General features: G+C 44.2%; 1 protein-coding gene across 1 annotated transcript in view; it reads right to left on the bottom strand.

Moving 5' to 3' along the window:
* Positions 1-20,199, bottom strand: part of cubn (cubilin (intrinsic factor-cobalamin receptor)) — a 457,032-nt gene that overhangs the window by 151,688 nt on the left and 285,145 nt on the right. The window contains 3 exon segments of the mRNA XM_041183948.1: positions 8,136-8,342; positions 12,477-12,648; positions 15,913-16,094. Coding sequence (XP_041039882.1) covers positions 8,136-8,342; positions 12,477-12,648; positions 15,913-16,094 — 561 coding nt within the window.

Raw genomic sequence — 20,199 nt, 5'->3', positions numbered from 1 at the left:
AATTCTACAGGTACATCCTCCATCTTGCCGCTCCAGTGGGCTCCACTTATTCCATCCAACTTTCAGTCACAGTCACCAGCTCTGATAGTGACAGTGCGTATGTTTTAAAATTCGATTAGAGGAAGGATCTACACGAGTCACTAGGCACAAATGAGCAGGAGTCAAGGATAGCATGGATAGACAGGAAGCATTGAAAATGTTCAGGACATTGAGATGAGTGTGATTGAGGAAGCCTCCACGTGTGTGGGAGAGTGCTTGCACGAGGCTCCGAAAGGCCCTGCCACAGACACACTTCTCCCTCCAGAATCACTTGTGGTTCGGCTGCATGCAGCTGAACTAATGGGAGCGGATGCAGGGGTGGGGAGTCTCGCGAAGCCTGTAAATGAAGCTGAAAGGTACCTTTACACAATATTCAGTAAAGTGAATATATTTTCAAACTATAGAGTGACAAAATGTGTTCACCCGTGCAACCACTTGTGATCAGAAATTCTTAACTTTTCTAGGCCTACCACTTCTAGGTGCTACCCTAACATCTGCAGGAGGGGTAGAGACAGCCTGTGCAATGGTTAGCCCTGTTGCCTTTGATAACTTTGGCGTGCGTCCTTTGGAAAGCCGAGGCGTGGATGGCCCGGCTTGCTTTGGCTGTCCTCCTGTGGGCCGGCTGCTCCCTCTGCGGTGACAGAGGACAAGTTTGAGAGGGTCACAGGCAAAGGGGACTCAGAGAGAGAAGAAAGCCTCTGAGATTCCTGAGCGGATGACCCAGGGGTGTCCAGCTGCTGCTCCTCCTCCCTTTGGGTGCTTGAGAGCACCGGCCTCACTCCTTGAGAGGAAGAAGCACCTGGAGTGACGCCGAGGTGCCCCACTTCCCTCTTGCGTTGCCACTGGCTACTGCAATGGAATGCAGGTCTGGGGGCATCTACTCATTCTGCTGGACCAAGCTCTCCATGGCATCCGCCATCCTCCATGCGCACGCATGTGAGTACCACTTCATCAGAGGGCAGGTGGACACACTCCTTCATTTTGTGTGCCACTCTGTTGAGGGCTTCCAACAGCTCTGTGTGATATTTCACCACCTAATGCTGACTCTCCATGATGAGTTGGAAGGCTGAATCCAGAGGCTTGTCATCTGACTCGGACCTCATAGATGCCTCTGCCCCAGAAGTTCTCCAAGTGCCGGGGAGCTTGGCTGAACCTATCTCCTGCTGTGGACATGTGTATGTGCAGTGACCACCAGATTGTGAGCCCAAGCCTGCTGAGGTTGGTGTCTCTGCGCTGGTGGAAGGTGTGATTAAGTGATGTGATGGGTCTTCCAGGCTGCTTATTTCCAGCTCTTCAATGGAGGAGGCGTTCTCTTGTCTAGAGATGAGAATCTGGATGGAGCTGAGGTACTGACTGGCTGAGGGTGTCGCTCGCTTAGCAGAGCTCCCTGTGAACCAAAGTAGAGATAATTAATGCATAGCAGCAGTGTCTAAAGCAGGAGAGAGAGCACTCACAGTTGCATTTAGAGAGGGATGACGTGGTGCAGGATCCTCATGTGGGTGTTCGCTGCTGACCTCACCATCACTGCAAGCATGGTCTACATCCTCACCAGTCAGTGCGATGGTGTGCTCCTCAAAATGTGGGCCACTCAAGCCTCGGTCTGTGACCTCGCCCTGCTGTTGTGAGCCAGCTTCTTCTGCATCAAACAGATGGAGAGAGTGTGAGCAGAATGCATGGCACTGCGTGGAATGTTTGTGTGGTGAGCAGAGCCATGGACGGTATGAGGACACGAGCTCGAGAGCATTTGAGTCTGATGGATCGCGTGAGAGTTAGTGCTGTTGCCCCTTGAGGCGTGAGCTCCCTGTGGATGTGTGATGAGTTTGGGAGTATGTGAGTTGAGAGTGATGTGGGGGTTGACTTACCCTGGAAGAACAGAAGAAAGCATTCATCCCCTTCCTGCACTGAAAGGCTGACCTCCTCTATGCTCCAGTGGTGCTGACTGTCACTGCCACACCTCCCAGGCCAGATTGGTGACTCTGGTGGACCTCCTGCAGCCAGAGTGGGGCCTTCTACTGCATCCAGCGGGCACCCCAGAGAGGTGTCCCTAATTTGGGGGCTGCCATCTTCTTTGCTTTCAGGGCCAACTGTCGCCTGGAGCAGTCTTGGTCTGAAGACATGAAGTAGGCATTCACTTTGGTGCATATTGAATAAGGCGCCTGGAACGAGGGAGCGCCAGGTCACAGCGTGGCGGGAAAACCCAAGTCCACCTGCCAGCAAACCGGCATGTTCCCCATGAATGGATAATAAATGGAGTGGGGCGCGCCAGGAATGGGACAATATGGCGTGATAAGCCGACATTGTAGCCAGAGGGTAAAACATCCTTTGTCTTGCCCTGTACTGCACTTAGTGCAAATCAGGAATGATTTCACCCAATGTCTTAGTGCTGCAGTGGGAAATGAGACTGCTGTCATGCAATCTTAGACTGTCACAATCATGCTGAAAAGAGCTTCCAGGGCATCAAAACAATCCAACAATCTGTCCTCCAAAAGATTACTAGAATTGCTGAGATGATATCCTGGGAGAGTGGCAGTGGCTCCATGGAGTACAAACCTACTGTAACCTCTCAGCACAACAGCATTCATGCCCCACCCGAACCCTGCCAATAATTAATGACCTTGTATTACAAATCAGCCAACTCAGACTACCAAAGCCTTGGTTGAAATGGTGCTCAAAGTTGACTTCCACGGTCATCTGCAGTCTTCTCAATTGTAGGTCTTCAGCCTTTTCCTGTTCCTTCACTCCCTCTTCCTCTACCTCAGCTTTCCGACTGACTGATATTGGCAAGGGTTATGGCTATCGTAATGGCAAGTTTGAGCAGCTTGCAGCTTGCAGCATACAATCATAAATCTTGAGTAATGCAGGGTTCTTCCAGAGGGTTGCAGACAGCAGAATCATTGTTTGAGGGTGCCAATGATGTGCTTTGTAATATTTCTTGTGGCAGTGTGGCTCTCTCATTATCTGCCTGCATGGGTGCTTGGATTCTGGGCCAGAGTCATAAGCTATGTCAGGTGCTGATAACTCTCAGTACCCAGCAGCCATCCATGGTGGTTTAAATACAGCTAGCACAGAAGACTGCTTCAGGATGAAGCAATTATGACTGCTATTAGGATAACAGACATTCACCTTCAAGATACACTGCTTGTCATTCATAACCAGCTGTACGCTGAAGGAATGAAATCCCTTTCAGTGCAGTGTTGACATGAACCACAAATAAAATCATGTGCATGCAATCCATGGCACTCTGCACCATGACCTGCAGATAAGCAAACACTTTTGTTCTAAAATATAAACAGAAAATGCTGGAAAAACTCAGCAGGCCTGGCAGCATCTGTGGAGAGAGAAACAGAGTTAATGTTTTGAGTCCATGTGACCTTCTTCAGAGCTGCTGAGTTTTTCCAGCATTTTCTGTTTTTATTTCAGATTTCCAGCATCTGCAGTATTTTGCTTTTATTAAACACTTATGTTCACTTCACCTGCTTCTCTTTTACAAGAAGGATTGTGATGACGCTGTGAGATGGTGCTATATCTGGGGCAAATGCTGGAAGAAGCCAGATGCATACAATTTTAGAGCTACACTCACCTTGACAACCATAGGTGATACAGTGCACTGCTTTGAGGCTGAAGTTGTGGCTATACCAGTTGGCAGATTTCAGTCACCACATCTATGGAAGTGCAGATGTCTGAAACTTAGACCATTGCTGAAGTTCAAGTAAGAAAAATGCTCGCTAAATATCCTCTGCAGATACACCCTCCTGCTGAAATCCCTTCTAACCCTCTTCTTTCTCCCTCTTCTGGCAACTTGCCCTGTACTGTGTGGCTTCCCTTCGCCCTCACAGTCTTATCCAATTCCAAGAAGGATGACCTACTAGATCATCCAGACCTGCAAGCAACAAGCTATTTAAGAAAAGACGAAGAATGAAACCAAGAAACTATAGGGCAGTTAGCCTAACATTAATAGTAGGCAAAATGCTAGAATCTATTATGAGGGATGTGGTAACAGGGCACTTAGAAAATAAATGATGGTTAAGCAGAGTCAACACAGATTATTTAAAAAAGACATTTGACAAAACTGTTCAAAGATTTTTGAGGTTGTTACTAGTAGAAGTGGTAAGGGGAAAGAACTGCATGCAATGCATTTGGATTTTCAAAAAACATTCGATAAGTTTTCACACAACAGGTTATTACAGAAAGTTAGGACTCATGGGATCGGGAGTAAAATATTACCATAGACTGAGGATTGGTTAATGGACAGAAAACAGGCAGTGGAAATAAGCAGGACATTTTCGGGTTGGCAGGCTATATTGCCAGTTGGATACTGCAAGGATAAATGAAAGACCCTCAGCTATTTACAATCTATATCAATGGCTTAGATGAAAGGACTGAATGTAACTTATCCAAGTTTGCTGATGATTCATTGTTAGATGGAAAAGAAAGAGTGAGGAGGATGCAAAGGGGTTATGGAGGGTTATGAACAGGCTGGGTGCATGGGCAAGAACAAGGCAGATGGAATACAATGTGGCAAAGTGTGAAGTTATCCACTTTGAAAGGAAAGATACAAAAGCAACATAATAACAACAAATTATATCTATACAGCTCTTTTAACAGAATAAAATGTCCCAAGGCACTTCATAGGAGCATTATAAAATGAGATATAGTACTGAGCCACAAAAGGGCTGATGACCAAAGGCTTGGTCAAAGAGATAGATTTTAAGGATTGTCTTAAAGGAACAAAGCAAGATAGAGGTTCATAGAGGTGTAGGGAGGAAATTCCAGAGCCAAGGGCCCAGGCAGCTGAAGACATTGCCATCAATGGTGGAACAATTAAAATCAGAGATGTTCAAGAGGATAGAATTAGATGAGCACAAATATCTTAGAGGATTGTGGGGCTCGAGGATATTACAGAAATAGGGAGGGGTGATACCATGAAGGACTTAAAAAAGATGAGAATTTTAAAATCAAGATGTTGCTTGATCAGGATCCAATGTAAGTCAATGAGTTGAAGGTTGATAGGAGATCTGCATTTGGTGTGAGTTAAGACACAATTAGCAAAGTTTTGGGTGACAACAGATGGTAGAATGTGGGAGACCACAGCCAGGGGTGTGGTGGAATAGTCAAGTCCAGAGGTAACAAAAGCATGAGTGAGAGTTTCAGTAGCAGATGAGCTCAGGCACGGATGAATTTGGGTAATGTTACAGAGGTGGAAATAGGCTGTGTTACTGATGGCCCGAAGATGTGATCAGAAGCCCATCTCGGGGTCAACTAAGATGCTAAGATTGCAAACAGACTGGATTAGTTGCCAGGGAGAGGAATGGAGTCTGTAGCTATGGAATGGAGTTTGGAATGGGATCTGAAAATGATGGCTTCAGTCTTCCCAATATTTAATTAGAGGAAATTTCTGCTCTGGATGTCAAATAAGCAGTCTGTTAATTTAGCAACAGCGGAGGGGTGAGAGAATGTGGTGAGGTAGAGCTGGGTGCCATCAGTGTACATGTGGAAACTATCATTGTACTTTGGTATGATGGTGCTGATGGGCAGCATGTAGATGAGAGGGGGGAATCAAGGATTGATCCTTAGGGGTCACTAAAGGTAATGGTGCAGGAGGAGGAAGACAGTCCATTGCAAGAGTTACTCTGGCTATAGTTAGGTAATAATAGAACCAAGTGAGAGCAGTCAGTCCCACCCAGTTGGATGACAGTGGAGGAACATTGGAGGGGGATGGTGTGATCAGTTATGTCAAAGGCTGCAGACAGATTAAAAAGGATGAGGAGTGAAAGTTTACCTTTGCCACAGTCACATTGGATGCCATTTATTGGCTTTGACAAGAGCCTTACAGTTCTGTGGCAAGGACATAAACCTGATTGAAGGGGTTCAAAATGCTGTTCTGGAAAACTGGTGTTCAAGGGCTTTGGAGAGGAAAAGGGGATGGGGTTGATGGCTTGCAAGGATGATGGAGTCAATAGGGTTTTTTTGTAGAGAGGGGTAATGCCAATAGATTTAAAGGAGAGACAGACAGTACCTGAAGGGTGACAGCAGTGAACAATATTGGTTATCATGGAGACCAGGGGGAGAAGCAGGTGGTCAGCTGTTTAGTGAGAATAGGGTTGAGTAAGCAGCAGAGGGACCTGGGTGTCCTTGTCCATGAATTACAGAAAATTAACATGCAGGCACAGCAAGCAATTGGGAAAGCAAATGGTTCTTTTACAAAGGGATCCTCCTTCGTAGTCATTCCATTGACAATTTTTCAATCTTTTCCTGATATTCTCTCTGATGCTTTTACCTCAAATCTGGTTACTGACCCTTCTGCCATTGGAAATCATTTCTCCTTATTCATTCTATCAAAACTATTCATGATTTTGAATTCCTCCATCACCACTGCTCTTAACTTTCTCTGCTCTAAGGAGAACAACCCCAGCTTATCCAGTCCCTTCACATTACTGAAGTCTCTTATCCCTGGTACCATTCTGGTAAATCCATTCTGCAACCTCTCTAAAGCTTTGACATCCCTCCTAATGTGTAGAAGTCAAATTTGGACACAAATCTTCAGTTGCAATCAAACCAGTTTCATAAAGGTTCAGCATACGTTTCTTGCTTTTGCACTCAATGGGATGAAATTTATGGGGCCTGCAGGAGCTGGATTGGAGGCATGGGGCAATAATTAATGAGAGAGAGATGGGGTGGAGTGCCTGTCAAGGTGAATTGCCCATTGTCATCTTGCTGCTATGGCATTCTGCCAGCAGCAGAGAAGGTAGATGATGGCCCCCCTGACCATAGGCCAATTGTCACAGTGACTTTGGATGCCATTTTTGACTCCGATAAGAGCCTTTATGGTACTGTGGCAGAGGCGAAAACTTAATTGGAGGGGTTCAAAATGGAGTTACAGAAAACCTATGTTCAAAGACTTTGGAGAGGAAGGGTGGGGGGGTTGATAGTTAGCAAAGATGGTGGGGTCAAGAGCCAATTAACAGTCTCTTCCAATTGCTACTGGCATTTTACCAATAGCGGGTGAGCCCTTGCCGCATGGGGAAACTGCCTTGTGGCCTTCCTGAGGGGGGCAGGGAGGGTGGGGGGGTTGGGGTGCTGTCCTAATTGGGTACTCTGTAGCCTAAACAGGGGTTCATCCCATAGCAGTTGTCATCCCTCCGGCAAAAACTGCCTCCCTGCTCTCGCCAGTCACCAATGTCCTCCACTCTCATTGTAGCTTGCCTGTGCTCTGTGATCCCCAACCACACTTAGCTTGCTGTGATGGTGGAGCCAATTACTACATCTTTTGGCTGGGTGCAGTCCTAGCAATAGCCACTGCTGCCAGTGGCATTGCTGAGACTGAAGAGATGTCGGCCCTCCAATTGGCTGTTAGCTCTTTGAGGCAGGTTTTAGAATGGGCCGAAAATCCTGGTGTGTCTCTCCCATATAGTCAAGGCAGGGTTGCCCTGAGCTTTCCTGCCCACTGTTGGGACCACTGCCACCCTGACAATATCTAGCCCTATGTATCTATGTGTAAAGCCAAGAATCCCATATAGTTTTTTTTAACAGCCTTCTCAATTTGTCCTGCCAGCTTCAGTGATATACATACTTACACTGCCAGGTTTTCCTGTTCCTGTATCCTCTTTAAAGTGTGTCATTTTAGGTGATACTGCCTTTCCTCATTCTTCCTTCCAAAATGTATTACTTCACACTCTCGGCATTACATTTCGCCCACCATGTGTCTGTCCATTTCATCTGACTATGTCCTCTCTAGGGTCTGGTACTATCCTCCTCATTGTTTACTACATTTCCAAGTTTTGGATCACCTGCAAATTTTCAAAATTGTGCCTTGTATGTCCAGGTTATTAAAAGGGGTGTGATCCTAATTCACTCCTGGGAAACAAATGCTTGCTGCTACTCGTCACTTTCTGTTCCCTATCCAATTTCAAATCCACGCAGTCACTGTCACTTTAAACTCATGGGCTTCAGTTTTACTGGCAAGTCTATTATGTGGCACTTAACCTTTTGAAAGTCCAACTACACAGCATCAACTGCATTACCCTCATTTAACTGTAAAATAAACTTGCTTATTTATTGTCAGTTAATGCATCCATCTGCAGACAATGTTTGCTCACCAAATCGAAACTCGATGTAATCATTCTGGCAAACTGGATGGTGTTCTAGGTGAAAACTGGTGAACTGGATATAAATGGATGAATTTGTGCCGCGGGAATTCTGAATGACCCATTCACAATTAAGATTGTTTGCGTAGTTTGATACACCATCAAAGCCAGGAGAAGTGAAGTTCCCACCATTTGAGTCCATCATGGTGCTGCCACACACTGAAATCATAAAACAAAATAATGTGACAAGCTGAATGAATAAGAGATGTTTCCAAAGATTAAGCTGCACATATTACAAGGAGTAGTTGCTGCATTGTTAGAAGGATAGAAAGGAAAGACTGAGGATAAATGGAATTTTTTTTTTGTTTAGATTGATTGGATCTGGATAGTGGTGTGGCCTGGGAAGAGCACTTAAACCTCCAATTTTCAACTTGGCTCAGTAGGTATCGGAAGGGAATGAGCTTAGTCTCCACCCCAGGACTTGAGCATATAAACTGTATTGAAATTTCAGTGCAGTTCTAAGAGAGTGACAAAGGTAAACTTGCCCTCCTCGTTCTCCTTGACCTGCCTGCAGTCTTTGATACATTTGACCATGCCATCTTTCTCCAAAGGCTCTCCTTTGTCATCCAACTGGGTGGAACTGCTTTCAACTGGTTCTGTTCTTGTCTATCTAATCATAGTCAGAGCATCACTTGCAGTGGCTTCTCTTCATACCATTATCTCTCGGTGTTGCCCAAAGATCTACCCTTGCCCCCCTACTATTAATCATCTACATACTGCCCTTCAGCAACATCATTCATACAAACAGGGAGCAGAATCTTCTGCTCTCACTGGTGGTGAGCTTGAAGGCGGGAAGAACATGTAATTAGATGGGATGTTGGCATATTGGAACACCACTATCTTTCCGCTTCCATCAGAATTAAGTTCTGGGCGGGAAGGCCCATGGTCAACCTTCCCAATCCTGCCACCTACTGAGGCCCTTAAGTGGTCAATTAATGGCCACTAAATGGCCTCATCCTGATATTGCTGGTACTCGCCCAGCTGCAAGCAGGCCTGTCACCATGCAATGTACACGGCAGCTGACCTGATTGTCGACACTCCTACACCCCTCTCCCTGTGAGCCCCATCCCACAAACCCACTCTTCCACATTACTTACCAGTTGCCTGGGCTACCCCATGATCTTGGGACTCTGGTAGGTGTTTTTCCTGCAGTAGCCTCTCATGTGGCACTGCTGAGCACAAGAGCTGCCAGCTTCTGATTGGCCAGCAAATCTCAGTAGGCGAGACTTTCACTCCTGGGCTCTTGATTCCAAGTGGAATGGTGGCATCACCACTGCCTGAGTGGCTTATGGTTTGGTGGGCCTTCCCAAGAGGAGGCAGCCCCGCTCTTTCACCAGCACTCCAGCCAGCAGGCGAGACCTCGGAGATCTCAACAAGATTCTGCCCAGTGCTTTTTTTACACATGTATATCGACAACACCCAGCTCAACATCACCACCCACCTTTCTCGACTCATCCACTGTTGATAAATTATCAGACTGCTAATTTCGACATCCAGTGCTTGATGAGCAGAAATTTCCTTTGATCAAATATTGGGAAGTCTGAAGCTATTGTTTTCAGTCCCCAATCCAAACTCTTTTCCCTAGCTACTGACTCCATCCCACTCCTTGGCAACAGTCTGAGATTAAACCAGTCTGTTCGCAATCTTGGGACAGAATCTTCAGCTCGGCAAGTGGGGGTGGGGTGTAAAATGATGCGCGGTGATGTTGGGCGTGCATCCCGACGTCACTGCGCATCATTCAGATTTTCAGTTCGATGGCTGCGCACCCAAATCAGCTGCACGCCCGCCAAACTGTCAAAGACCAATGAAGGCCAGTTAACTATTAATTAAAACAATAAACTGAGCTGCCCATCCAACCTTAAGGTTGGCAGGCAGGCGAAGAGCCCAGGTGGCCATCGCATTTTTCATGGAACCTCATGCATGGGCGGGATGAAGTTTCATGAAGATTTTTAAAGGTTTGAAAATTTTTTAAACAAAGTTCATAGATATGTCCCAGCTCATGTGACAGTTTCACATCAGGGGACATGTTGTAAAAACTTTTTTTTTTCCTTTATTAACATTTTTTAAACTTAAACTAATCTCCCTGAGGCAGCTCTGTGCCTCAGGGAGATTTCTGCGCTCTTTCGCGTGCATGGTCTCCCACATTCTACCCTCAGTAAACCTGAGGTCTCCAAAAATCCGCTGCCTATGTCTTAGCTCACACTTCCCCTATCACTGCTATGCTCACTGGTCTACATTGGTTCCTGGCAAGGAATTCTTGATTTAAGAGTTCTCAGCCTTGTTTTCAAAAATCTCCCTAGCCTCACCCCTACCCCATCTCTGTAAGCTCCTCCAGTGCCACAACCCTCCGAGGTATCTGTGCTCCTCTGATTCTGGTCTCTTGAGCATTCCTGATTTTAAACACTTCACCATTGGTGGCCGCACCTTTAGTTGTCTAGGTCCCAAGCACTGGAATACCTTCTCTAACACTCTGCACCTCTCGACCTAACTTTCCTCCTTTAAGATACTCCTTAAAACCTACCTCTTTGACCAAGCTTTTGGTCATCTGACCTAATATCTCCTGATGTGGCTCTGTACAGTATGTGTCATACTTTGTTTCATAATGCTCCTGTGAAACACCATGGACAATATAAAAATAGAAATATAATTTGTTGTTTTTTGTTTTCACACAGGGTGTTATTAAAATATAAAATTCTTTACCACAATGGGATATTTGGAAAGAAAGAATCTGAAAAGACAAAAGGAAATAGGATTAGAATTGATACTCCAGTTAAAGAGCAAGTACTGGCATAGGTGTAATTCCTTTTCTGTTGTAATCCCTATTATTCTAAGAAGAGATTAGATAAAGAACACCAGGGGATTGTAGACCTTTAGCCGCAAATGAAAGTATATTTTACATTTAATATTTGGATTTTCTTTAATGCTCTAATTGCTCTAGCTAATGATATACCCCTGCCTGTGTCTCCTTGAATTTTGTGTCAATAATTGGACATTTGGTTGGAACTGTGAGACAATACACTTGATGCCTTCACCTCCACAACTATATTTAATGTTTCCTCTGCACAAATTCATTGTGACAATCTTAATGGCTCTGGGGGTGTCTTGGAGAAAAAGCTGTTCCAAGCCTGATGATAGGTGTAGATCTTTTAGATTCTGAATTCATTCATCCATCAAAGTTTGGGCCAAAACAAATACAGAATACTTTTGTTTGCTTTGGGAAATAGGTCTTATCCAATCCCTGAAATACTTCTCATAGGCCATTTCAACAAGTGACACTGATCAGGTAAGTGATGCCAAATGTGGTGGAGGGGAGTTTGGTAGTGAGCAGGAAAAAAAAAGACAGTAATGTTATTGTCTTGGATTGTCGCATCATGATCGAACTGTTACTATTACAAAGATGAAATGGCTTTCACACCAGAGAAATCATGGGCTCAGAGATATCAAACTGTGTATAATAATATGGGTAACAGAAGCACAGTACAGGGAGAGTTTGAAACAAAACCTTACAAGAGAAGGAAGGATAAAGTGAAACATACAAATTCATGATTGTCCAAGAGAAAAAAAAATACACACTTTAACAGTCAGCAAAACTGTCAAGTCAACTATTGTGTACTACAACAGTACTCCACAGACCAGAAGACAATCTTATTTTATACCCTTCCCCTCCCCACTATCACCTCCCCCGCCCCGTAACTTGGTCCTCTACACACACTGACTTTATACAATAACTACTTATGAAAAATCCTGTCTCATACCAAGCTCCAATCACCTATAACTCCTGTACATGTCAACTTTCTCTGGCTCTCTGTTCCCCAATATATTGTTTTCAAAATCTTCACTATAATTTATCAAAAACTTCAAGGCGTCACCCCACTCCACCACTGCAAATTCCTCTCTCATTAAGTCCCAAATCATACCCTCCACTCTTCTAACTCTACCAATGAGAAGGACAAGAGCAGCAATGTTGTGGGAACATTATCATTTGTAAGTTCCCCTAACATGGCCTAATATCATAATTCTTACATTACTGTGGGGTCAAAACCTGACTTCCTTCCTCAAAAGCATCAGCACCAAGACTGCAGCGATTCAAGTCGAAGGCCCATCACTGCCTTCTCAGGACAACTAATAACTGGTAACATTTGTGAGCTTGCCTGCATCATCCACAACCCCTTATTCTATGAAATCAGGAAGAAAAATTATAATTAAAACTGAATATTAAATCTCACAGCAAAACTGTGTATGCATAAATGGAATAACATGGTAGCCTAAGTATACAAATAATACATGGCTGACCTGCATCCTCCTCTGAAGTGTAAGTCGCACTGAAGGCTTTGTTTGAACCTGATTGGACACTTATAAAAACAACTCGCATGGTATTTCCAGATGAAATCACTTGTGTTCCAGGGTCAATCATATCACAATACTTCTGTAGCATGGGAGAATTGGGTTGAAGGCCATTATATACCTAGGGATGGAAACATTATCAACCAAATAATTAATACCAAAGGAAATCCTTATAGTTTGAAGTCACAAATATCTTTAGCATCTTGTAATCTAAATTTGTGGTGATAAATCAATTTTTAAAATTTTTGGTCTGATAGGTGCACCCATTAATGAGTCAGGTACTTTGTCTGATTGGCAGGATGTGACAAGTGGAGTCCTCAGGGGGCCTCAACTTTTTACAATTTACATCAATGACTTAAATGAGGAAAACAAACGCATGGTAGCTAAATTTCCAGACGGACACAAGGATGTGTAGGAAAATATGTTGTGAAGAAGACATAAGGGGCTGAATTATCCCCCCGTCGGAGGGGGGAAGTTGATGGGCGGGGGCATATGGGCGGGCTTCTGATCGGCGCCCCGGTTGGAGGCACGCGCCATTTTATGTGACATCCACAGGGAAGCGCTGTGCGGTCCCTGTGTGGGTGGGGGAAGAATCCCAAAATTGAGAGTGTGCTCTTTCGCACATGCGCATGAAAGAGCGCACTCATCTCCCTGAGGTTAAGTGCAGCCTCATGGAAATCAGCTGCACATGTAAAAAAGACAAAAATAGAAAAATAAAATTTCTCTTACATGTCCCCTCATGTGACAATGTCACATGAGTTGGGACATGTCCATAATTTTTACACAATCTCTTGGCCTGTCCACCAACCTTAAGGTTGGACGGACAGGTCCTTTAATTGCTTAATTGATCCTGTCAATGGCCTCAATTGGCCACTGACAGGTCGGCGGGCGCACAGCTGATTTTGCTGTGCTCCCGCCTTCCTGAAAATTTAAATCAAGCACGGTGACATTGGGAGTTCCCCCCGATGTCACTGCGCGTCATTTTACGTGCCAGCGAGCGGGCCCCACCCCTGCTCGCCGACTCGTAAAATTAAGCCCAAGGAGTTTGCAGACGGATATAGATAAGTTGAGTGGGCAAAAATCTAGCAGATGGAATATAATGTGAAGCTGTTTACTTTGGCAGAAAGGTTAAAAAAAACAGAGTATTAGTTAAATGGAGAATGACTGCAGAATTCCGAGGTGCAGTGGGATCTAGGTGTTTTCGTGCATGAGTAACAAAAAGTTAGTATGCAGGTGCAGCAAGTAATCAAGAAGATTAATGGAATGCTACTCTTTATTACTAGAGGAATTGAACATAAAAGCGAGGATGTTATATTTCAGTTATACAGGGCATTGGTGAGATTGCATCTTGAATACTGTGTGCAGTTTTGGTCTGAAGGTTTACTAGATTGATACCTGGAATGAATGGGCTGTCTTATGAGGATAGGTTGGAAAGGCTTGGCTTGTTTCCACTGGCTTTTAGGAGAGTGAGGGTGATTTGAATGAAGTATGTAAGATCCATGGTGGATGTGAAAAAGACGTTTCTTCTTGTGGATGAGTCCAGAATTAGGGGGCAATGTTTTAAAATTAGAGGTCACTCTTATTGGACAGAGATGAGGAGAATTTTTTTCTCTCAGAGGGTTATGCGACTTTTTTTTTTTCTCTGCACCGGAAGGCTGTGGAAGCAGGGTCACTGGATATTTTTAAGCCAGATGTAGATTGATTTCCTTGCCAAACAAGAATCAAAGGTTATTGGGGGGTAGATGAGAATGTGGAACTCAAAACACAAACAGATCAGCTATGATCTTACTGAATGGTAGAGCAGGCTCGGGGGGCAGAACGGCCTACTTCTGCTCCTATTTTGTATACTCGCACCTTTAAAAATGCTTTAATTACTCCTTCCTGACCACAGCAGGTAAGTACACATTCTGGTCTATCCCTGAACCAGTTATGCTGGGAAGCTCTTGTTTCAAACCCTGTTCTGGCTGACTTAGCTGATTTGGTTGAGTGAATTATTTAGGCCTGTGAGAGGTGTGGGGTGGCATGGGGAATTTTACAACAGTTACCCTCTCTCTCTATCAGCAAGCAAGGAGAAGAAAAAAAAAAACAGCCAGGGTTCACTCTGCCAATCACTAGAGTGAGACCACAGTGAATGGACATTAATTGAGGAGAGAATCAGTGTCTGTTGTGAAGCCCTCCATGGTTGGTAATTCTACTGATATATGCCTTCCAGAATGGCATGTGAAGAATGTCAAGCTGGGCCTCCTTGAAACAGTACTTAATCTTCAGGTAGCAGCTGTGCGCAGTGCTACTGAACATTGAGCAGATTAAATGTTGTGTCTGGAGTCTTATAACTGACATAGGACACTGATTTAAATAATTAAATAACCCTCTTGCCTGTTTCAGGCAGGAATGCTGGCCACCATTTTGGAAATGGAAAATGGAGTCGGATCAGCCTCTGAATAGGTAGTCAGTGTAAGGTAGATTTTCTTTTAAAAATGTCTGCTTAATATTCCATTTCTCAGGGCGGTTGCCGCACAAACATTGCTCCTAATGATTTGTGCAAAAAGACCTATCTGGAGGATTCTGAAAATTTTCTATAGTTAATAAAACATTAATCCAGTGAAGCCAAATTTCTTGGATCATGCACCCAGGGATGGGAGGGTCCTATGTCTGCAATAGGTGAAAACCTAACCCAGTATAATTGAGACAGAGTGGAGACATTCCTGGCCCACTGCCTGTATTTCCACTTCTCCTGTCAACTGAGTGTCCTTTTTCAGGGTCATTCAAACCCAGAAGGGAAAAAAAACCAGTTTGGGCCAGTGTTCTTATTTCCCTGTTTTTACTGGTGTTCCATTTTTAGTTTGGACCAATATTGTTATTTCCCAGTTTTGACTTTTCTTTTTCCTTCTGGGAAGAAATTAGATGCTGCCATCCTACAAAGTGCAGGACTGATGGAGGTGCCCAAAGAAAGATGTTGACAAAGTGTTACTTAAATCTTGAAACCTGGCATACATCATTCCTGTTTTGAGGGACTGATGGATATACCTTCTCCTCCGACCCAGGAAGATCTTCAGGCTATGGGGTCTCTGGCAGGTGCTAAAAAACAGGACTGCAACTATGTTCCTGTTTCCTCCTTTGGTCTACACAGGAACAGTAGTAGGCCATACACAGCACCTTGATCCCATTCAAGCATAAATCCTAGCTGAAGCTAGGCGTGGGGAAGAGGCGTGTACCAGATGTGCTCCTGCGGCATGTCACTGACATTAGACATGATATCTTGGATTCCTGGATCTGCACAGGCCCTGGCCAATACCCCTGTCAAATGCCAGGGTAGGGAGGAAAAATTGGCCCGAATAACTCTTCCTAAGTTGCTTTTTGATATTGTATTTCATTTTTGACTTACAGCAACATATTCATGGTTACAATTCAAATGTCTTTCCAAACGAAGTTCATTGAAGGTTAGTGTCACTCTGTGTCCAACTTGCACTGTGATCCTCCATTGACATTCACAACCGTGAAGGTAATTGTTTGGGTAGTTTGGTGAGCTGATAATTCCTGCATCTGCAGATAATTCACCTCCACAATCTGTAACAATATGCATATAAGTCAATCTCACTGGAATCGAAGAAAAGGATCTTCCATTTCCAACCCTATTAAACATCTTACATTTACCCATTCATTCATCTTAACACAGACCCGTTGTGTTTTCACTATCAAACAATAATTACCATATTTTAAATTGTATTGACAGAGACTTCAGGGCAGGTGTGGTAATACATGCTTTGAGTTTTAACTTTATTACATTTCTGTAAAATAATTCTCCATAGTAAAGTCTTCTGTTAACATGTTTTAGTGAAGGAAACTTCAAGGATGCTGTTAAAATTAAACCTATAAATTTAAAATATAAACAGAAAATGCTGGAAGTGCATTGCAGGTCAGTGACTGAAAGAGAATAAATGGTGAAGGAAAAGAGTGTAACCTATTATTAAAACATGCCTGCTTCACAGTATCAAAATCAGCAGATTCTTAGACCTGGTTATTCACAGGGGTAGGATGTGTAGTTAGGTAGGGGCATGGGGTTGGTAAATTTTCAGATGGGATACAATAGGAAGTCCAGGTTTCCCTACCTGCTGTGCCATGTAACTTTTGTGCTTGGTAGTTTCCTTGTCTGGATGTCAGCCTGATTGTCAGGCTTGGCTTCCAGACCAAACGAGGAAGACTCTGGAACAGGCCACAAGTAGGTCAGATCTATGATATGGGAGAAGGGAGGGGGGTAGGTTCTGTTTGTATCCCAACCTTGAATAGGGGCTTGGGGTTGTCCAATCCTGGTGGGGAGGCCAATCCTAGATCTTGGCAGTAGGATGGAGGGGGGAGTAGTTCATAAGGGGCAGGGGAGGTTGAGGGGCCAGGGGAAGCGCTCTTGCTCCTCCTGATCCAGAAGGAGTGGTAGGAAGACATTTAGCTTCCCCTGAAGTCTCCTTGCTAGATTTTCCAAAGGCTGGGAAACCCAACAGGCCACAGTTAAACCATACAACAGATTAAATCAGAGGATAATTCTGGAGGAAGGTGCAGACTTAATGGCACAGATCTTTTGGAGTTAAGCCAACGATAGAGCCATTTAAAAATGGAGGCAGGACTCCCACCATCATTCCCAGCTATTTTTAGGCTGGTTTCATTGTGGGGTAGGCATCTCCTTGCCCCCTGCAATTTTTGTGGTGATCACCCAGATTCTCCATGACCTGTGGTTCACAGCCTCTCAGAGGAGTCGTGAACCATGGTCTGGATTTGGCAACATTTTGAAATGTAAGTTCAAAAGGTAGTACCCAACTCCCCTATGCTCCTTCCATGCTGCCCCATGCCACTCCATGGCCCTCATGCCCCATTCCATACCCATTCAACCCATATAAACCATGTACAGAACCAACAAGCCATATAATAACAATGGCAGGAGTTGAAATGCTGAGAATAAAACACCCATTCATAAGTATTTCTTGAAAAAAATCCGCTGTTCCTACTACCCTATAAAGTGTCAAAAAGGCATTTTTAAAATTCATTCATGGGATGTGGGCTTCACTGGCTCAGCCAGCATTTATTGTCCATTCCTAGTTGCCCTTGAGAAGATGGTGGTGAGCTGCCTTCTGGAACCACTGCAGTCCATGTGGTGTGGGTACACCCACAGTGCTGTTAGGAAGGAAGTTCCAGGATTTTGACCCAGCGACAATGAAGGAATGGCGATATATTTCCAAGTCAGGATGGTGAGTGACTTGGAAGAGAACGTCCAGGTGGTGGTGTTTCCATCTATCTCCTGCCTTGTCCTTCTAGATGGTAGTGGTCATGGGTTTGAAAGGTGCTGTCAAAGGAAACTTGGTGAGTTCCTGCAGTGCATCTTGTAGATGGTACACACCACTGCTACTGTGGTGGAGGGATTGAATGTTTGGGATGTGGTGCCAATTAAGTGGGCTGCTTTGTCCTGGATGATGTCAAGCTTCTTGAGTGTTGTGAGGGCTGCACTCATCCAGACAAGTGGGGAGTATTCCATCACACTCCTGACTTGTGCCTTGTAGATGGTGGACAGGATTTGGGGAGTCAGGAGGTGAGTTACTCATCGCAGGATTCCTAGTCTCTGACCTGCTCTTGTAGCCACAGTATTTATATGGCTAGTCCAGTTTAGTTTCTGGTCAATAGGATATTGATAGTGGGGGATTCAATGATGGTAATGCCATTGAACATCAAGGGGCTATGGTTGGATTCTCTCTTGTTGGAGATCGTCATTGCCTGGTACTTGTGTGGCATAAATGTTGCTTGCCACCTATCAGCCCAAGCCTGGATATTGTCCAGGTCCTGCTGCATTTGGACATGGACGTGGCAATTATTGTATCAGGAACAGAAGCTTTAACAACTTTACGGCTCTTAATCTTGGTGAGTTCCTGCAGCGCATCCTGTAGATGGTACACACCACTGCTACTGTGCATTGGTGGTGGAGGGAGTGAATGTTTGTGGATCTTGTCCAAATAAACATTCAGACATTGACAAAAGAGATCACAGAAAAATAAGTTATTCTAACCACAATGAAACAAAGTAAACCCTCTATTTAGTTGTCAAATCAGGCCCCCTGCTGAGCTAATTCATTTGAGAGTCTTGGAGCTCAGCTAACCATTCATAATGAGCAGTTAGAAAACCCACGTGTCTAGCCTTCTGTTTCTCTTGAAACAGTTTCCAGATGGCCTCATTATGAATGCTTAGCTAAGAAAGCTGGGGGTGGGGAGTAAATGCATCTCAAGTTTTGATCAGGCACTTTACATCCTTTTGGGCTGAACACAGAGTTTAACAATTGCAGACTGTAAACTACACCAACTTTGTTCCCTTTTCCTGGCTGGTTTTGGAGCTACTCTTCTGTTTTTCTCTTTTTTGCATTTGAATGGCAGCTGTTCATCATTCTGTTATTCACATTTCCTCTATGCAGATTTTTGTTTCACTACTTGTCCCATTACCCACTCCTCTTGGCCTTACATCACCAACACTTTTGTCATTTAATTTTTCCTGTCTTCCACCCTATAACAGACCTTCACTTTTGTTCTTTTCCCCTACCCCCCTTTCACTTGCTTAAAATCGATTACATCTCCAAATTTTCCCAATTCTGATGAAAGGTCATCGACCTGAAATGTTAACTCTGTCTCTGTCTTCCACAGATTCTGCCTGGCGTTTTTAGTATTTCCATCAATTACCAACTTTACTACATATTTTCAGCATCTGCAATGTATTTTCCTTTGTGTTAAATCAGAGCTACCAGCCTCACTCACACATTTATCTGCCAAGCATTGTTTGAAATTTAAACAGGTCAGCTTGACTCTGATTGGTCAGGACATTGCCCTGGGGGATGAACCAGTGAATGGCTGTAACTTAATTAAAAAACAGAAAATACTGGAAAAACCCAGCAAGTCTAGCAACATCTGTGGAGAGAGAAACAGAGTTAACGTTTCAAATCTGTATGACTTTTCTTCAGAGCTCTGAGATTTTTGACATTTTAACCACTGACCTAACCCCATTTGGCCTGTTTTTGTGTTTTAAAATCTAGCCATTGGAGTAGAAATTGGTGCATTTGGTTGTTCCTTGACAGTGACTCCAGGATTTTGACCCAGCATCAGTGAAGGAAGAGAGATGCATGTCTAGGGCAGGATGGTGTGTTACCTAGAGGGAATCTTGAAGGGGTTGACACTGGTGACCTGCTGACCTTCTCCATCTGGCTGGTGAAGTTCAGGGATTTGGAAGGTGCTGCCAAAGAAGCCTTGACAAGTTGCTCCAGTACTCCTTGAGGGCAGTACACAATGTACCTATGATACATGAGTGATGGACAGGTTGGATGTTTAGGTTAGCAGATCAGATGCCAATCAAGTGGACTACTTGGTCTTGAATAGTGTCAAGTTTACTGAATGATGTTGTAGTTGCACCCATCCCAGGCAAATTAAAGACATTCCATCACAGTCCTGACTTAGCCACCACAGAATTCCCAGCCTCTGATCTGCTGCAATAGTCATTGCATTTATGTGGCTGGTGCAATTGAGTTTCTGTTCAATAGTGATTCCCAGAATCTTACTGATGGTGGGGGACCCAATGATGATAATGTTGATAAATGGCAAGGGAAGGTGGTTAGACCTACTCTTGCTGGAGCTGGTCATTGCCTGGCACTTGT

Source organism: Carcharodon carcharias, chromosome 3 (genome assembly GCF_017639515.1).
Source record: "Carcharodon carcharias isolate sCarCar2 chromosome 3, sCarCar2.pri, whole genome shotgun sequence".
NCBI lineage: Eukaryota > Metazoa > Chordata > Chondrichthyes > Lamniformes > Lamnidae > Carcharodon > Carcharodon carcharias.
The sequence above is the reverse complement of the archived record's forward strand: the minus strand, read 5'-3'. Positions and strand labels throughout refer to the sequence as shown.